The 13,146-nt window shown below is 40.9% G+C and overlaps 2 protein-coding genes across 3 annotated transcripts; one reads left to right on the forward strand and one right to left on the reverse strand.

Annotated features, from left to right (window-relative positions):
- Nucleotides 1-2,332: 2,332 nt before the first annotated feature.
- rragcb (Ras-related GTP binding Cb) lies at nt 2,333-6,618 on the reverse strand (the record flags this gene model as incomplete). 2 transcript variants are annotated; one of them, XM_084562897.1, is made up of 8 exons in its annotated part: nt 2,333-2,857; nt 3,293-3,458; nt 4,060-4,208; nt 4,298-4,440; nt 4,533-4,647; nt 5,347-5,546; nt 5,641-5,844; nt 6,439-6,618. In XM_084562897.1, 7 exons carry the CDS (start codon nt 6,616-6,618, stop codon nt 3,304-3,306), a joined length of 1,146 nt encoding a protein of 381 aa, XP_084419023.1. In that variant the 3' UTR covers nt 2,333-2,857; nt 3,293-3,303. The 2 variants fall into 2 exon arrangements, with proteins under 2 accessions (XP_084419023.1, XP_084419022.1); XM_084562896.1 differs by having other exon boundaries at nt 2,334-3,458.
- A 332-nt stretch (nt 6,619-6,950) lies between these two features.
- ppt1 (palmitoyl-protein thioesterase 1 (ceroid-lipofuscinosis, neuronal 1, infantile)) lies at nt 6,951-13,142 on the forward strand. Its single transcript, XM_084562898.1, has 10 exons — nt 6,951-7,087; nt 7,717-7,839; nt 8,647-8,756; nt 9,412-9,539; nt 9,743-9,813; nt 10,364-10,466; nt 10,566-10,656; nt 11,442-11,540; nt 11,636-11,707; nt 12,676-13,142. The coding sequence occupies exons 2-10, from the start codon at nt 7,725-7,727 to the stop codon at nt 12,796-12,798; spliced, it is 912 nt and encodes a 303-aa protein (XP_084419024.1). The 5' UTR covers nt 6,951-7,087; nt 7,717-7,724; the 3' UTR covers nt 12,799-13,142.
- Nucleotides 13,143-13,146: the final 4 nt, after the last annotated feature.

Below are 13,146 nucleotides of genomic sequence, written 5' to 3' on the forward strand. Positions count from 1 at the left end.
CGTCTCTGGTGCGTAAAACCAAACCGCTCCTCCAAAAACACCGCCCCTTCCCTCCCCCATCCTGCTCCCTTACACTCCCTCTTTTCTCATTTCTGTCACTTTGCTAGGAGTCCAAATTGAAACACGGCAGACCCTGTGTGTAATTTAATCTTTTAAATATCAGTGAGGCTTTAGAGGATGCACTTTCAACCACTTTATTATGTGTCTAAACTACAAGTAGCTCAAATAATCTAATAACGCGAGGACTTGTCATATTTACGTGTCATATTTATATCGCAATAAAAGTCAGGTCCTCAGTTCCATCACTTCTCTGCACAGTCATCATCCATCATGCGTGGATGGAGATGCTGAGCAGCAGCTTTAAACCCCACACACTCTCTGCAGTGTCTCTCAACAGTATTAAGTTTCCTCGGAGTTTTCTCGGCTGTGTGCATTTTTATTTGTGGTTAGGAGCAAACTGCAGGGTCGTGGAAAAAAAAATAAAAATCCAAGATATCATTTTCCCTCCCATTGACCTCCATTTTCCACAGTGGTGAGCAGGAGGTCTGGGGACGATTAGAGGCTTCAACTGCGGCTCCATCCTGCCACTACCCATTAAGTCTGGATGTACAGGGCATGATGTGATGAAGGCTTTACGTGCGGGGGGGTTCAAGCTCATTTACAGTTGATGGATTGCCGGATTTCATCGTTTAGTATTTGTTGAAAAAAAATAAAAAATAAATAAACTTTTTATTTGGATTCTTGAACGGGGTAAGTGAGGATAAAACTACCCTGTAAGGTAAATATTTACACGTAGAGTTGTCGCCACCTGTTGGTCAAAACACAGAGCTACAACAGATTTTAAGCTGATTTTTATTAACTTATTCTTTTATCTCTTATAAGTGAAAAATTAAATCTAGTAGAGTCATAAAATAACAGTTAAATTATCAAAATAATACTTCATATTTTACAAATGCTATTATAAAACTCTTAACGTGCTGAATACAAAGTTGATATGAGACTGTTTTACATTACTGACATAATAAAACTTAACTAAACTTAATAATTATACAAAACATTAGGAAAATTTAATTTCAATAAATTAAGGAATACTTAATTTAAATTAGTAAAAACTTTCCCCAAATGGTCTGGTGGAAAAAAAGCAACGAGGATATTTGAACAAACATTAAAGTTCTCCAGAATTAAACTTTATAAGATAGTATAAGATTATTATAAGAAAATACTTTAATTGTTAGGTTTATAGTGATTATTATTACGAGAGTTTCCCACTTCTGGCATGGCATATCCAAAAAAACAAAACATAACAAAGGGATTCCTCCAATTACAGGATGAAACATCTTCAAGAAAAACTTCAAGTCCAATTGCTTTTGTTTTAGATTTGTTTTCTGTTTTTTTTAGACTTATTAACTGATGTAATAATATTGTTTAAAAAGTAGTAAAAAAAAATATGATAACTGTAGATATTGACTTGATGTCATCGTGACCTAGTGGAGGTGGCGTGAGACAAGAATCCCTAACAGAGAACATGTCCCACTTCAGGCACGGCACAGGGTTTTATGTTTTCCCATCTGCTGCTGTGACACTAAAAAAATCCATTGATGTAATAATCTGGTCATTCAGTATATTCAGGTAGTCAGCTGACCTCATTCTTTGGGCAACATAATGTTGCTGAACCAAGACCTGACCAACTGCAGCAACCCCAGATCATAGCACTGCCCCCACAGGCTTGTACAGTAGACACTAGGCATGATGGGTGCATCACTTCTTCTGCCTCTCTTATTACCCTGATGGTTCCCCACTATCCTTCCAGTTTTTAATAATGCGTTGGACAGTTCTTAACCCAGTTTTAGTAGTTTCTTCAATCTCCTTAGATGTTTTCTCTGCTGGATGCATGCCAATGATTTGACCCTTCTCAAACAGACCAAACATCTTTTCCACGACCACAGGATGTGTCTTTAGACATGGTTGTTTAAGAAATGAGAAGCTACTCATTGCATCAGTTGGGGTTAAATAACTTGTTGCCAGCTGAAAGATAATCACCCATGCAGTAATTATCCAATAGGAGGCTCCTACCTATTTGTTTAGTTAAATCCAGATGGAGACTTTTTCTTTTTGCCAGGCAGTGTAGATTTAGTATCTCAGATTTTCCTATTGTTTTTTTTTTTTTTTTTAAAGTAAAAATCACATCTCAAATTTAAATAGCAGGTGTTTTTGTGACGTGAACAAGTTAAATGTGAGTACTGTCCTGTGTCCTGGACTAATTTAAGCCTATTTAAGAACACAATATTCAATTTCTGCCAATATATTCTCCTAAATTCTTCAAACTGGAGCTTTAACTTTATTACATTTATGACTTTTCTGGTAATTATGAGAGACTGCCAATGTAAAACCTCATAATGAAACAAGTTAGATATATTTGACTACATGTTATAATAATGATTTAACATCTACAAACGCTCTGTAATTCATGAGAAACTAGTTAAACTATAATCTTAACAGTGAGACCCATGTGAGGTGGTGACGACCAAAAAGTTAAAAGTGACTCAACCAAATACAAAACTTCTTCTTTTTTTTTTTGTTTTTTTTTATTAAAGACTGGCGCTCAATCACAAAAACAAATCCTGAAATAGTACTCGGCTCCCGCTCGGCGCTCGCACAAACACGATCTCTACGAAGTGAATTTGGCCAGGGCGTCCGTCAAGCTACAAAAAGTCAAACGATTTTTGGCAGGCCGTCCGAGCAGAAAGCATCGTCGGTTATTTCCAGGCTGCGTTAAGAGCAAACACGCTGTCGGCCGCTCTGTTAATCACGCGGGGCTCTAATGGTGTAACTGGCACGGCTCTGGTCGGAGGAGATCCTGAGCAGAGAGTCATTATCAACAAAACACACGTAAGAGAACAAACACTTGGCTCTGCTGACGTTTTTTTTTTTTTTTCTACCAACTATGGATTAAACCCACTTAGAGCACTCAATATTTCATCCTAAAATGAGCAGGGGCGTGAAAGGAGCTTGTGCTGTTGTAGGAGGTGACGGTCAGTTTGGTGCTTTAACTGTGTCTTTATGTGGACTGGCCAAGGAGGTAAACACAGCTGACAAGAGTTTTTTGGACATTTAAATATCGATGAAGGTGCAGAAAAAGAGGAACCAAGCTATTGGCGCGTACGCTTCGGTATTATTTTGGTTGGGATTTAGTCCAAAGTCCCTGAAACTGTGTCGCGTTCGCTGCCGCTCAAACCGATTCACGGTGTGCGACCTCGCTGAGGAACACAGATCTACAGTCACTCATCTTCACCTCATCGCCCGTCAAATGGCGCTTCCGTTCAACGCAGCGTAACTTCGGCCCGTCTGGTTGCTGCTGGACGAGCTGGGCCTCCAGGCGGCACCCTCGGCTGAGCCGCCGACTTCGAACACTTCGTGGATGGCCTTTCGGAAACAGTGAAAATTATACTCTATCAAACCTGCAAAGAGAACAAAAAGTTATTGTAAAATGTAAAAGAAAATACTCCTCAATGCACATTGAAACTGAAGAAAAGTAATAAGTTGATGCTTCAGTAGTTTGAGTTTTTGTGAAATGAGCTTATTTGCTGTCTTTGTACATAAAATGTGAAGCCAGCAGCTAGTTAGCTTAGCATAAAGGCTAGAAATAGCAAAATCCAACTCCCAAATCTAGAGTTATAAGCTTTTATATCCCTTTGTTTGAGAAGCAAAGTGCAGCAGTGACAACTTATCATGTGTCTGACTATTTCTTGGGTAGGATCGGAAACTTCGAGGAAGAAGCTTCATGCTAACAAGAAGACACGAGGGAGAAACTACACTCGGTTAAGAAGTAATCTGCAGAATAAACTCGTGGCATGTTGGTACACTTCAGATTTTTGTACAGATCTCTTAACTGTTAGCAACATGTCAAAAAAATTTAAATATCTCTTAGTTTCTTCTCTTTATGCTCACTTGGATGAATGAATAAGCATAAAATATTGATCATATTGTGGATCATAAATGCTAACAACCTGGGAAATAGTCATTCCTGAGAACAACTGAGAAATAAATCCCACTACGCACCTTTCCTCTCAAAGCTCTCCTCTCTGAGGATGCAGACGAGAGCGAGGAACTTGGTGACCTCTTTCAAATAAAGCACTGTAGTGTTGTTGAGCTTGATGATCGCCAAAGACTCCTTGTCGTAGGCACAGCCGCTGCCGTCCTGCATTAGCCTGGCAGATGGAGAAAAAAAAGGCACCTTTAAACCCCGACGTTCAATCTTTGCCAGAGCTTAAGGCGAATAAGAAACAACTCTCCTCACCCGTAAATACAGGAGACATCTATGACCACATCGATCATATCACAGCAGAGCTCGTAGGACTGCATGTCGACCGGAGAGCTGTCTGTGGCGATGTAAATCTTGCTAACGACGTCAAACAGGAAGGCCTTTTCGATCGCGGAGTGCTGCGAAACATAAAGGATAGTTCGTTTTTTTCTTTTAAAGCACAAACAAGGGGATATTTTAACGTTGTTGAAATAATGAAAACTAAACATACAGATATGAAAATATTCAGGAGGTTCTCCAGCGTCGGCAACTGAGGTATGAGCTTCTGCACGACTTTACTGAAGGCTTCGAATATGGAGTGGTCGTAGATGCTGGTCAGGTAGAAGCTGAGGAGAAAGCAACGTTACCAAACAAGGCAGGGCAAGACTCTCATGTTTCAGCTTGTCTGCTGACTGCCAGGATGAAACACTAGACAGTTCAAGAGAGAGCGTGTTGAAATGTACCTGAAACAACCGAAAGAAACTGGCTTCACCTTAGAGTTTAGTGCTTAATTAATCCCAAACTAAATAAACTGGAAACTAGGACCAGTACTAGAGGAAAATCTTTTACCAGATTAAGTGCAAGTAAAAGTAGCTTTGCTTCATTTCATAAATTCTTCTCTGTTTGTACGGGAAAAGTTGAGAAAGGTATTTGGTCGCGTTGCCTTTAAATTGTTTGGCTTCTTACAATAAGTTGCAGGAATTTTAGCCCATTCCTCTGCACAAAGTCCTCTGTTGTTGTTCCTGAGATTGATTTGTACCAATGTTTGTTTATCAAGTAGAATTATCTCAAAAAGAAGCAAAAAAATACAAAACTAGTTGAAAATATTTTTAATATGAGCTCACGTACACAAGTCATGACTAGTTGATGCCATTCTGGACTTGTCTGCTTTTAACTGAGAAGTAATGAGTCCAAGAGAGTTGGGCCTTTAACTTAAAATACAATTTGTGCAAAGTAAGTTTTTTATCATTTATTTACATCTGTGTTTCATCCAAGAGTCAGTGTATTTGAAGTGTTTAACCTGTCCAGACAAGTCACACACTCACCTGAGGTGAAGCTTCTCCAGGCTGGCGTCTGCCAGGTCATCGTTCGCCCTCTGATGAATGTCTCTCTGCGTTTCTATCTTGTGGTCGTCCGACAGGCCGTCTACTTTATGGATGAACACCTCAAAGTTGATGTCTGGATTCACTTTGTACGCCCTAGATACGGTCAGATGCAGCCGCCCAAGAGCCTCCATGTAGTCATCCTGGTAACAGGAGACAGGTGACGCGTTAATTCATCTAACACAGGATGCATTAAGGCCTGAAATGTAAGCAACCAGCTCCCATTAGTCACCCTACCTGAGCGTCGATGACAAAGATCAAAGCTCCGGTTCCCTTGAAGATCATCTCGCTGTCAAACGTGGGGTCGAAGAAATCCACCTGGCCGGGGAAGTCCCAGATCTGGAAGTTGACGAAGGAGCTGCTGGAGATGTCGTCCTTGTAGATTTTGTTGGTGCTCTCGAGGAATAAAGTCTCGTTGGGAGACATCTTGTGGAAAACAACCTGGGAAGGGGGGAAAAGCACAAAGATCACTGCCATCTCTGATTCACAGCCTTGATATGATAACGTTATTTGCTTTTTATTGTCAGTATTAGTGCCAACTAGAGGTTCAGGAAATAACTGTTGTTACAACACAACGAGAAACAAAGAGCTGCAGTCATTGTACACAAGCTAGATTTAGAAGCCAGTGTGTTAATCTGCGCTGTGGCTGGGGTAACAATTATAGTATTACTTGTATTTGCATCACATTTGTTGAAATCTGTAGCAAACAAAAGGTGGTTAATGATGAGAGACGTACTAACAAACACCACGTTCCAGCTGCATTAACAGATCAGCCCCATACATTTGGTTTATTTAATGCTTTTTGTACTAAATAAGACATATTATCTTTGGACTTTGGCCTGATAACAAGACGCCGCAAGCAAGTAAACATGTAAACATTGTTTTTTTGACACTTTATGGATCGAACAAGATCATAAAAGCTGAATAAACAATCCCAACAAGATGACTGTAATCTCCATGGGTCTCAGTGTTGTTGTTAGCTGTGTGGTGCGTTTAGGGGCAGCTACAGTCTACGATCATTATTAATTACCCCACCTTCTGAATAGATGACTTGCCACTCCGCCTCAGTCCCATCAGCAGGATCCTCGGTTTGTCAGCTGATGTGGAGGTCTCCTCCATGTCCGGCTCCTCCACCCCATAGCCAAAACTTTTAGGGAACGACCCCACAACGCCATAGCTCTCTGACAACGCCGGATCCTCGTACTGAATATTCATCCTGGACTTTAAAATCCGACCAGCTCCTTCGTATTTGTGCTCTTCTTTAAACTGCCCACTGTTTTTTTTTTTTGTTGTTGTTTTAAGCCTTCAGAAAACAAGCTATATAATCCGAACAGGAATGTTGTTGTCTGGGGTTTTCACAGCGAGCTAGCATGGCAAGCTAATTAGCTATTAGCGGGAGTTTACATGTTAAAATGACAGCTCAGACCGTAACGTATCCGGCTGCGGTTAAAAAATGAAGTCACCGGGAAGTTAGATAATCCAAATATGAACATAAGGGTGGTTAATTCAAGATAGACGAAACAGAAAGGACTGCTAAAAAAAAAAAAGGGTAACTTAGTCTGAAATTAGACATTTCCGCCCCCTAGACTCGTAGCCACGCCCTCTTTCATTTTATTGGTTGCTGGCGCCAAACAGTGTCATGTGACAAGCAGTCCCACGAGCGAGCAGGAAGGATACATAACCGGTGAGTAGTGTTTTTGTAAATTTTGTAACCTTTTCAGTATTGTTTAGCCATATTACAAAATAATCATGTGCTTTTTACTAACACCGTGTAGATTTACAGCTTTTTCAGGGCTCAACTCTTGTATTGCGTACTTAAAAAACGCACCTCGTCACTGATTTTATGGGTGTAAACCTTGAGATCAGCCGTCAGTTAGCTTGTTTATGCTAACTTCACGACGATTTATTGATATATATTTCTATTTTTTCTTTTTCTAGGGTTATTTGAAGGCTATTATTTACTTTTTTGTCGTTTTGGGGGTTTCCGTGCAGAAGTGAAAGCAAATTCATATTTTCAGTTTCAGCAGAAGTTGCCCCTAAATGTTGTTATTCCCATATTTATTAATGGAATTAGAGTTTATTTGCATTATGTGGAAAGAATACAGACAAATGCAAGTAATGGGTTGAAGAAAGACTTTAAATGTAATGGTTAAACAACAACTACTGCCTTTAAAATGACTGGTTTAACTAAAAACTGCAAAAACACTATATACACAGTCAAGTATTTCTTTTATGTGGTTCATTTGTGATGCCTCATGTAAGTAAAACTGCAAAAGTAAAAGGATAATGTAAATATGTGATGCCCTGTTTCAGGGTTCAGGATGGCAGCCGTCCTCCTCTGTCTCCTCTTGGCTGGTCCAGTTGTGCTGGTCGCCTCCAGCCCAGTTCATGACCCCAACAATGGGACCGTACCACTCGTGCTGTGGCATGGGATGGGTGAGTGACTACACTGTGTATTATTATTATTATTATTACTATTCTTACAAATTGTTTGGTATAACTGTAAGTTTCCCTCTTTCAGTTCCACATAAGTTGCTTTAAGCTTGAAATAAATCACCTTTTCGAGCTCCACACTGTCAAACTGAATAAATGAAATGGCTTGTGCATCTTTTAATGCCGATTTATACGATCACAAATCTGGATCAAGGGGTTAAGTAGACTGCAATATTAACTCCTGCAATCTTAAGGCTCTGTGTGTAGACAGATGTTGTTTTTGGTTTGTCTCTGGCTACACCTCAGAACCGAGCGTGAGAGCGTGTCGGCTTTCATGCACCTCAGTCCACATTGATGCCTTCTTCTTATTGTTGAGTGCGAAGCTTCAAAGCTTGAACATTTACTGTGAAGCCCTGATGAGACACAGGCCATGCCCGACCTGTAATGTGAGATAAGGCTAGAAGGCTTTTAGCTGGAAAGTGGCTGGGTGGGAAAATAACAGCTGACGAAATTAAATAAGAAAACACTTTCTCTTCTCCCTCAGTAGCAATGACGCCGCATCTCTCAGGGTTTTGGTACAACACAACGCTGCTCTACGCACTGAGCGTTTGTCTCATTTATACATGTTACGGATGTTAAAACAGGCAGCAATATTTCTGTACATCTTCCTACGCTGCAGTTTATGCTGCAGTGATCTAAAAACAATCGTCTTGTTTCAAACTCTGAGCATAGATCAGTCTGCACGGTAAAGATTAAACATAAATAATAATAATAATAATAATAAACTGAATGTGCACGTGTCTCCTCCAGGTGACAACTGCTGCAACCCGCTCAGCATGGGCTCGATAAAGAAGATGGTCGAGGAGGAGATCTCTGGCATTTACGTGCTTTCACTGATGATTGGGAAGGACGTGGTGCAGGTGAGTCTGTGAGGAAAAACCCTAGCCATCACATTATGACCACTGTCACTGAGTATCTGGTTATCTTGACACCTGTCAGTGGGTGGGATATATTTGGTAGCAAGTAAACATTTTGTCCTCAAAGTTGATGTTAGAAGCAGGAAAACAACGACCAGTGGAAGGATTTGAACAACTTGAACTGTGGCTCTTGTGGTCAGTAGCTATCAGAAGTGATCTAAGGAAGGGAAAGGGTTGCATCTGGCGAGCAGAGGCTGGGCCGTGGGGTCCACATGCGCGTCACCTCTTGCAGGTTTTTACAGCTACGGAGTAACTACTTATTTGGGTGTTTAGTAGCTCAACACCCAAATCTTATGTGTCGTATTTACTAAGAACACTTCCAGGTTCAGTTTTCCTCTTGGAACAGTCCCAGAGCAGCTTTGATTCATCCACATCATGTGTGAGGACTCCTATTCTGTGATATTTGCAGCGGTAGAAGTCAAAGTTACATCAGAAAAAAAAGAGTCTCCTTTAAAACTTCACTTCACAGCGAACCGACTCGAGCCTTTGATGTGGCGCGACGCCGTGACTGTGTGTTCTCCTCACAGACTTGGCTTCGTTTTTTCTTCCTCTAATCTGTCGGCTGTGATTTGAACTTTTCATGTTTCCCCTCCTGCAGGACACAGAAAATGGGTTTTTCATGGACGTGAATGAGCAGGTGTCCATGGTGTGCAGTCAGCTGGCTCAGGACCCCAAGTTGAAGGGAGGATACAATGCTATGGGCTTCTCCCAGGGAGGGCAGTTTCTGTATGTACCTCCTTTTCCTCGCTCTGAATGCCTTTGTTACTTGAATGTGAGAGAAACTGGGCTTATGGTCTGTTTTGTTATTCTCCTGCATATAGAAGAAAACGCTTCTCACTTTGTAGCTGCTGTGTTTTCTGCTCAAAGTGGTCGTCGCCTGATAAGAATGAGGAAGCTCTCTCTCTTATTCTTGCTTCCTCTCTTTACAGGAGGGCTGTGGCTCAGCGCTGTCCCTCTCCACCAATGAAAAACCTGATCTCTGTCGGCGGCCAGCACCAAGGTGACATTTTTATGGAAAAGCAAAACACAACTTTAGCTCACTTCCTTTAAGAGAGCTGACAGTAGAACTCATCCTGTTCTCTAAATCACCCACATAATGAAGATTAAAGGCTGGATACCAAATTTAAATTAAATTAAATTAAATTGAAATCATCCTGTAACGTTCCGTACATAAACCCTTTTTGCTGCACAGCTTTTCTTTATGTTTAAGAGTCTCTTATTGTTTTAATTTGAACCATTTGTTCATTATTTGTAAGTATTTAAGTGCCTTTGTTGTAGGTAGATTTATGATATTACTACTTCAGCGCTGTGCAGTGAAGGATGAATTGTGGTTTTGAAAACTAGAACTAAATAAGTTAAGCCAAAAATAGCTTCTCTGGAGTCTTTAAGGAATTTTCCATTCGTATGTGTGAATATGTTTTATCTCTGTGGCAATACCGTTTGTGTCTTGTCCTTTTATTTATCTCTCTGTGTGAATATGAATGATCATTATCACACACTGACATCCTGCCTGTGTGTGTGTGTGTGTGTGTGTGTTCTTAAATCCTCAGGTGTGTACGGGCTGCCCAGGTGTCCCGGAGAGAGCTCTCGCATCTGTGACATGATTCGTCACGCCCTGAACAGCGGCGCCTACACCGACTTTGTTCAGAAACAGTGAGCTTCTGTTCTCCAAACCGACCGTTGATTCCGTTTTTTTTTTAGATGTGTGTTAAGACTGAATGTGTTTGTGTGTTTGTGTTTGTGTGCTATCAGCCTGGTGCAGGCCCAGTACTGGCACGACCCCTTGAACGACAACCTGTACAAGGAGCACAGCGTCTTCCTGGCCGACATCAATCAGGAGAGGGTCAGTATTGTGGACACGGGACAAGACCTGGAGTCGGAATAATGATCGTCTGGGGGAAACAAAAACAGAACTGACCCCAGTTAATGACTTTTTCCACGGGTCTGTTGCTCCATCTCAGCTACATCAGCACATGGAGGGATCAGTGTAGACGTTTGTTGATCAAGGCTCTTGGAAATTGACCTGCAATTAAGAATAGTTTTCAAGTTATAGGTATTAATATTAATACGTTTTCATATAAAGCCATAAACAATCAGGGGGTGATGTAGAATAAAGTGTGGTAGAAACTAAAAGAAAAGGAGATTAGTGCACATCGTGTCGTCTTGAGAAGAAAGTGCGCCATGTTTTATGAAACCGAAAGAAGCTCCATGACTCAGTAGATCTGGGACAGGAGGTTGTAAATATTATCTTGCTTAAACAACCGTTTGAACTTTGGAAGGATTCACAGTTTACGATGAAAGAGGAAGAGTTAAACCCGGCCTTTACTTGATTTACATGATTGGACTGTTTAACTGCTCAGCTTGTAGAAAAGAGCTGCACAAGATCTCCTCCAAAAAGCTTGAAATTAAATGACAAACTCTCCATAATCCATTAATAAACAATAAAAAAGCCACTAGCCATTGGGATATTGTCACCTAAAATTGTTTCTTAACACTGATTCACACAAATAAAGATATTAACTACAACTCCAAAGACTTAATTACAAAGTGGGAAGTGAAAGTCAAAGTATTAAGAACGTTGATTTGTAAAGAACTCTACTTGGATTTAATCGACTTGTGTTTTTTCAGGCCGTGAACGAGACGTACAAGAAGAATCTTCAGCTGCTGGAAAAGTTCGTGATGGTCAAGTTCCTGCAGGACACTGTGGTGGATCCTGTTGGCACTGAGGTAACGTGACCACATTGGTTTTAGTTTTAAAAAAAAGCATTATCACCTGTCTGAAACTATCACATGATTATAACCTGACCTGGTTCCTCTCGTAGTGGTTCGGCTTCCTGAAAACCGGCCAAGCTAAAGAGATGGAGACTCTCCAGGAGAGCGTGCTCTACAAAGAGGTAACAACAAAAAAGATGTTTGCTCAGTGAGGAAGCATGGCTGATATTGGATTGGTTGACCTTTGAAAACCACTTTGTTGCACTCTTGTTTGCTTTTACCAGAAGCAGAAAACTGATCAAGAAGATACCTTTCATTTATTTGGATCAGCTACTTCTGTTTTTGTATATTGTCCATTAGTCAGTGACCTTAACCCAGTGCTTTTCTGTGGTAACTCTACCAAGTTAAACATCAGTGTATCTCCTGTAAATTACACGTACACCAATCAGCCACAACATTATGACCACTGACAGGAGAAGTAAATAACATCGACCATCTTTTGACAATACAATGTTCTGCTGGGAAACTATTGGACCTGGCATTCATTCATGTGGATGTTACTTAGACATGTAGCACCCACCTAGAACAGACCAGGCACCCCCGCCCCATAGCAAAAGGGACTCTTTGATGGCAGCAGCCATCCCCAGCAGGACGCAGCCTGACACAGGCACACACACAAAAACACTTTAGGAACAACTCAGCTGTTGACTGTTGACCTGGCCTCCAAATTCACTAGATCCCAAACTGATCAAGTATCTGTGGGATGATCCACAGAGCCCCCCCCCACTAACAACATTCTCACAGCACACCCTCAGAAGGCCCATGTCCATTCTCTGATGAGTCCCAAGGAGGCACAAGGGAGACGTGCACAATACTAGGAAGGTGGTCATAATGTTATGCCTGATCGGTGTACTTTTTACATATTTTGTAACATTCGGTTATAAAAAAAAAACAAAAAACAGAAGGGATGAGGGCACACTGTCACATTTAACAACCCTCTTACCTTAAAATAAGGAGAATAATTTAGAAAGCTAGTCTAAGTAGCTCCTAGTTGTAGCTCTGTATGCACTCTATAGATGCTCCACGTCCATCTATCCATTATCCGGTCGCATCTTTTATTCACTTTATTCACGCGTTCTGTGTCCTGCAGGATCGCCTCGGCCTGGCAGCGATGGACAAGGCCGGAAAGCTGGTCTTTCTGGCCTCCGACGGCGACCACCTCCAGTTCACCAGAGCGTGGTTCACAGCGAACCTGCTGCCTTATTTGCACTAGAACACACACACGAGCCTGGTGGTGAATTACTTTAAGACTACTGCAGCACATTCAGGAAACAATAACGCTGATTAAACCGGGGCTCAAACATAAACATAAATCATTCCTTTAGCACTGATCGCTTCAAGCATGCGTCAAACGTTTTGTGATGTAACTTTTTAGCAGGTAATTTGTTCATTTGCACCCAATATCATTTATAATATGAGCTGCTCTGATGAAGGTCAAATGATTTGCGGAGATGTTTTTTTTAAATAAAATTGCCTAATATTCATAATTACACTGTGAATTAACGCTTCTGTACATTTTAATACATTCAAACCCAATAAAAGACACAACAAAACGGATTTT

Source organism: Chelon labrosus, assembly GCF_963514085.1.
Source record: "Chelon labrosus genome assembly, chromosome: 16".
Taxonomy (NCBI): domain Eukaryota; kingdom Metazoa; phylum Chordata; class Actinopteri; order Mugiliformes; family Mugilidae; genus Chelon; species Chelon labrosus.